The following is a 6,000-nucleotide window of genomic DNA, read 5'->3' as shown; positions in this document are numbered from 1 at the left end:
TACAAGTTTTTAGTATATTTAAACTAGATTCAACATAGAGATAATACAAATTAATTTTCTTATGTAATTTTAAATTTTGTCTCTCAGCTTCATTGAATGATATTTGGTAGAGAGAGGAAATTTTAATGCTGGGGGTAGAATATGCTGCTGGTGACTTTGGAAGGTTCTGAGCAGGGGCTTTTCTGGGAATTGAGCAGACGACTGTTAGGACAGGAAGGGAAAGGAGGTGTTGGAGAGGATTGCCTCCGTGGACATTTACATCTGGCTCATTTACATCTGTTTTAGGTTTGCAGTCCTGCTCAGGTCTTCTACGCAACCTCTTTAAGGATCTGATAATTCTAATCAAGAAATACATTAGCCTAGGCTCAGATGACGAGATTCCCGCTTCCTGAGCTGGTCTGCCTGCACTTATCCTACAGAAAAATCCAGTGTGAGCTACCTGAGCTGAAAATTTCCCACTACAAGACTATTACGGTGAAAAGAGACTAATATAAATAGAAGGCATTGCTTTAAGCCCTACACTTCATTGGTTTGATGAAGTTTGAGGAAAACAGGAATAAATCAAATGTGTTGAGGATCAGTATTTCACATTTATAAAGTATAAAGCTTATTAATGGTTTTTAAATTTTATTTTATTATTCTTTTTGAGGAAAATTAGCCCTGAGCTAACATCCGTGCCCATTTTCCTCTCCTTTATATGTGGGATGCCTACCACAGCATGGCTTGCCAAGTGGTGCCATGTCTGCACCCGGGATCCAAAGTGGAACGTGCGCACTTAACCGCTGCGCCACCGGGCCGGCCCCTATTAATAGTTTTGAAGAGAAAAGATTCTATATGACTACAAAACCAGCGTTATCATTGGTAACATATTCAAATATCTTTCCAACATTTTTCTGATTCAGACTCCTAAATTTCGTATTAAAATGTGATAAGATATTCACTAAAAAGACTTTGTAAACAGGCAAAGCTTGAAAAACAATGAGTATACTTAGGAAATTTCACACAAACAACAATCACATTTTTGGGTACTTTTCCCAAATGAAAAGGACAAAATTAGGATATAATAATAATAGTAATAATAGGATATAATGATAACAGTGCCTACTAGCTGCTGAGAGGGCTGAGCATCTCTTAGGCACTGTTCTACCTGCTTTCAATGTATTTATTATCTTACTTAATTCTCACAAAACTCCTCTGCGATAAATACCATTTTATTGCTATTTTATTGATAAGGAATCAACAAATCAAAAATTCTACAGAATGAGAATGGAAAGCATCTGAATTTGAGGGTATCAGAGAGTTAATCTCCTACATCCCAACATGAGGATGTTGAGAAGTATTTAGTAGACACAGAAGACAATAAAGTTCATAAAGCTGATATAAAGGGGAAAGAGAGTATAACAAAAAAGCATATTCATAGACTCAAAGGCTGTCAGCTTGCCTTGAGGAACTCTAAAATAACAAGCTTCATTTGTTTTGTTTGTTTTCTTAATTGCTCCTTGGTGCGCTGAAAAGCTTTTCAATCTCTGCAGCACCTGTGCACTGCAGAAAGGGCTGGATCTGGGCAGCTTCCATCTCTAAGTCAAATCGGCCGCACAGACCTGACATGCTGGTTGCACATTTATTAGGTTGCCACCACTTTAAGCATAAGTAAAATAAACACATGAACAAACAGTGATAGTAACGATGGTAATATTTTTGGAGCAACAGCTATATGCTATGTTTTGATTGGACAGAATTGAACTAAATGTGGATCTTATTTACCTTTTAAAGTTAATTTCTATTTTTCTTTTCATTCCTTCAAGAAGGAAGGAGCTAAAGTAGTGGTCAGCACTGTACTAGCACTTAGCTTAACTGTGGCTGTCGGTAAAATAGGGGCCTTAGCATACCACAGGCACCCACACTGGGCACCACAGGCCACAGAAAAGCACTTGGTAGTTGTGTGTAATCAAATTTGTGAAAACTGATCCAGAAGAGCACCTTACTATTTACAGGAGTGCTACAATAAATCTTTTGCAAAGGAAAGAATCTATTTGTAATGTGAAATTTCTCTTAATTTGTTACTGATTTGAATTTTTGTGTAAATGCGGTCTTTTTAAAGTAAGACACTTCTGAAATTTATGGAAGACCAGTAAAATCTAAGGTAATCAAACATGATATTCATTCATTTGTTCATTCCACACTCTGAAATGATGCCATGTACTAAGCACTATGCCAGGTCAGAGGGATGGCCATGATTAAGTCCATTAATGCTCTCAAGGTGCTCAAGTGTGGTTGGGAAGGAGAACTCTGATGCGTTAAATATTCTTCTCTTGGAAAGTCAAAGATGATATAAGCACCTTCCTTCTACAAGACAGCTGTCCAATGATTTCTTGAAGGCAATGCCATAGACAATCTTTTTGAAATTTCCTTCTCGCATATAACCCACAACACAATAATGTGATGAATTTGTGTTGTCACAAAATAACAAATGTTAAAATGAGGAGAACTTGGCAAGTCTTGGGGAACTGAAGTCCCCGGAGCCCTAACTGTACCTAAAGGTTGGGTCTTTCAGCGTTATACTCTGAAGGGCTCTAAGATTATTGTGTCCATCCTGCCCCCTCCACGGTCCCACCCGCTCCTTCGTTTTTCAGAGGAAGAAAGTCGTGCGGAGAAAGGTTGAGAGAACAGCTGAAATTGGAACCAGCCAGGCTTTTTCATCCTCAGACTTTTTAGCTGATTTGCTGAAAGATTCCGCTCCTCCTCTTTCTCAGAAAAGCTCTATAGAAATGACACATGCTAGAGTTTGAGGAGTGTTCTCTTGCTCCCCTATAGTCAAATTTACATAACTTGTAAGTAAAAGATGTGGTGGCAACAGACGACGGACGGTAAAAAGAACTTTCGCAAGGATAGCTGGAACAGACCCAGCTTCGGGCTCAGGTCCCCTTAGACCTTAACTGTCCCGCGGCTCCCCCTTAACTCCGCCCAGCCACTCTGGGGCTAAAGTTGGTGGCGAGCGAAACTACAGATCCCAGGATGCAATTCTTTCTCCCCCTTCTCCCTCCATGCAGCCTGGTCTCTCCCCTCGTTGCATTCTGGGAAGTGTAGTTTCCTTTTAATCAGTAGTTACGCTGTCTAGGAAACCACAGCTATTAGATTTGAGGGATCCGCCCCTCCATTGACCCCGCCCTCTCCATTGACCCCGCCCCAGGTTTCTTAGGAGATGAGAGACGCCGAATCTTGGTCCATGTAGGCGGCGCGGGGAGCAGGACAGGGGCAGAGGAAACTCCTCTGAGGTCTGTACTTCGAGGGCGGCCATGCAGAGCTCTCACAGCTCCTGCCAGGATTGGTGCAGCAGTGGGCAATACTGGTTTGAGCTCGGACCCACGGACTTGCTGGAGCGCAAGGGCTCCCTGACCCTCCGCTCCCGTAGCAAGAAATACTCGAAACCGGTGTTGGTGTATTCCTGGTGAGCGAGCTCTCCGTAGTTTCCGGGTGCTGGGGGAGGGAAGGGACCAGGGCGGGGGACGGCGGCGGGTGGCACGGGGGAGTGGAAAGGAAAGAAGAGTAATAGAGGACAATGGGAGAGAGGAGAGAATAAGTAAGAGAAGGAGAAAAGAGGAAGAGAAGAGCAGAGAGAGAAGGAAGAGATAAGAAAGAAAAACATGAGACAAGAGAGGGAACTGGGAGAGGAGAGAAGAGAGAAGAAACAAAGGAAAACAAATCTTGAAAGGAGAGATGGACAGGGTGGGAGTGAGAGTTGGGGCAGTGAGGAGCACATAGGAGAGCCCTCCAAGAATGGCTCCCCAGCACACACGGAGAACTGCTGCAGCCAGAAGTCATAGACCACGTACACACAGGATAGACCGCAGGGTGTTTGCAGAGGCTTGGAAATCACGTTTCCAAGACAAGTACTTTCTGATAAAAGGCAAGGTCCATGAAGAGGCCAGGGGCACAGCAGGAGGGAGATGTTTGTTCAGAAGATGGCCTCCAGGACTGCCGTTTCTTGGGGGCAGTGAGGCACATTGAGTGATTTGAAAGAGATCCCTAAATAGGACTCTTCTGGCCAGAGATTGCAAACTGGTGTCTCCCACTGGGTAAGGTCAACAGACATAGTTTGTTTGGCATGCTCTGCGTTTACATTTTTGCTTTTAAATTAATTGCCCACATTTAAAGCCAGGAGATTTCACATAAAAATCCAGGATTATGTCTTCTCTTGAAAAGTTGAAAGGCCTGGCAACAGATTTTATTCTTTCTGGCAACTATGAGTGTACTGGAGCTGATGATGGCTAGTCAAGATGAGAGTTCTCTCTCTCTGGAACTTCACTCATGTAGGTTCTTGCCTGGTCCCAGGAGACATTTACTTTACTTCCTCTGCCTTTGACCTTGGCTTGGAATTCACTTAGCAATTATCTTGTTTTATTAAATATTGCAGTGACCAATAGCAAAACCATGGCATATAACTGGGAGAAAAATGGGGATTTTTAGGGGTGTTAGGATTCTGTCCTTTGGGTTGATTTTCCTGGCTGCACTGTTGGCAGTAGTTACTTTTGGGGTATTTGGAATATTCTGAAGAAGAGGGCAGAAAGAGAGAAATGAAAGAAGTCTCAAATCTTGTCTCCATTAAACTTTTGCTTTTGAGAGAAGATGAATGATCTACAGCTAAGTCCTCCTCAATCTCATGTATTCGTGTAAGGTATGTGAGTCCTGAAGTTTCTGCCTTGCACACTGTCTACAGCCTACTCCTCGCTTTCCCACAAGCTTACTCCCCTACTTTCACTTCTCATCACTAAAACTGGCTTTCTACCTATTTGAACTCAGTGTGAGAGATTCTATAGATCTGGAATCCAAAGCTACATTGGGAAACAGAAAATCGTTTTTTAGCTTCATGCAGGGCTTACCTCACGGTTCTCAAGCAAAACACTTAGCCCTTCCATGATTCTGTTACTCCATAAGGATTTAGGTCAGAATATAAATCACTGTTAGAAAGTATTGTTAAACAGAAATCTTTTTCAAGTGGACAGTGCTTTTGCTCTCTTCTGCACTACGATGCTTTGAAAAGTTGCCTTGTAGGACTGACCCCATGGCCAAGTGGCTAAGTTCTCGTGCTCTGCTTCAGCGGCCCAGGGTTTGAGTGGTTCAGATCGTGGATGCGGACATGGCACCACTCGTCAGGCCACACTGAGGCGGCGTCCTACATGCCACAACTAGAACGACCCACAACTAAAATATATACAACTATGTACTGGGGGGATTTGGGGAGAAGATAAAAAAAAAAGAGGGAAATTGGCAACAGATGTTAGCTCAGGGCCAATCTTTAAAAGAAAAAAAACCCGAAAAGTTGCCTGTGAACATCAAAGACATCAATAGCAAACCCACAGAAGAACATAAATGGGAAGGAGATGAGGAACTTGGTGGGGGGGAAAGGTGGTGTAACACTGAAAGTCATTATTTGTGGATTCTGTATTTGCGAACTTACCTACTTGCTAAAATTTGTTTATAATCTCCAATCAATACTTGCAGCACTTTCATGGTCATTTGTGGGCATGGAGAGTGGCAAAAATTTTGAGTCATCCCACATAGGTTCCCAGTTGAGATCAAAGTGACACTCTGCCTTCTTGTTTTAGCTCTTGTGCTGTAAACAAGCGTTCTTTTCATAGTCTATTTAATGCCTCATTTTTGCATTTTTGTGCTTTTTGTTGGTCATTTCATTGTTAAAATGTCCCCCAAGCATAGGGCTGATGTACTGTCTACTGTTCCTGAGTGAAAGAAGGCTGTGATGTGCCTAACACAGAAAATATTTGTTGCTTAAGGTTCATTCAGGCTTGAGTTATAGTGCTGTTGGCTGTGAGCTCAATGTTAGTGAGTCAACAATATATATAAAATAAGGTGTCTTCAGACACAAACATGCATAAAACCAGGTTATGGATTGATTGGTTGATGAAACTTTTGTGACCAAAGGCTCATTGGAGCCTCATCCTGTATTTCCCCTAGGAGCAACGGTTCAGTATTTGCTGTGAC

At 42.4% G+C, this 6,000-nt stretch overlaps 1 protein-coding gene across 12 annotated transcripts in view; it reads left to right on the top strand.

Moving 5' to 3' along the window:
- Positions 1-3,096: 3,096 nt before the first annotated feature.
- CFAP95 (cilia and flagella associated protein 95) overlaps positions 3,097-6,000 on the top strand; it is a 138,084-nt gene continuing 135,180 nt past the window's right edge. For 11 of the 12 annotated variants that reach the window (XR_001379671.3, XR_011431549.1, XM_023627227.2 and 8 more), the window contains exon 1: positions 3,101-3,448. Coding sequence is in view for 9 of the 12 variants with exons in the window: in XM_023627227.2 (XP_023482995.1) it covers positions 3,297-3,448 (152 nt within the window). In the remaining 3 variants the exon portion in view is untranslated. Of the gene's footprint in view, positions 3,449-6,000 lie in introns of all 12 variants that reach the window. The other variant, XR_011431547.1, reaches the window with a different exon arrangement.

Source organism: Equus caballus, chromosome 23 (genome assembly GCF_041296265.1).
Source record: "Equus caballus isolate H_3958 breed thoroughbred chromosome 23, TB-T2T, whole genome shotgun sequence".
NCBI lineage: Eukaryota > Metazoa > Chordata > Mammalia > Perissodactyla > Equidae > Equus > Equus caballus.
Note: the sequence above shows the minus strand (reverse complement) of the source record. Positions and strands in the feature narration are given on the sequence as shown.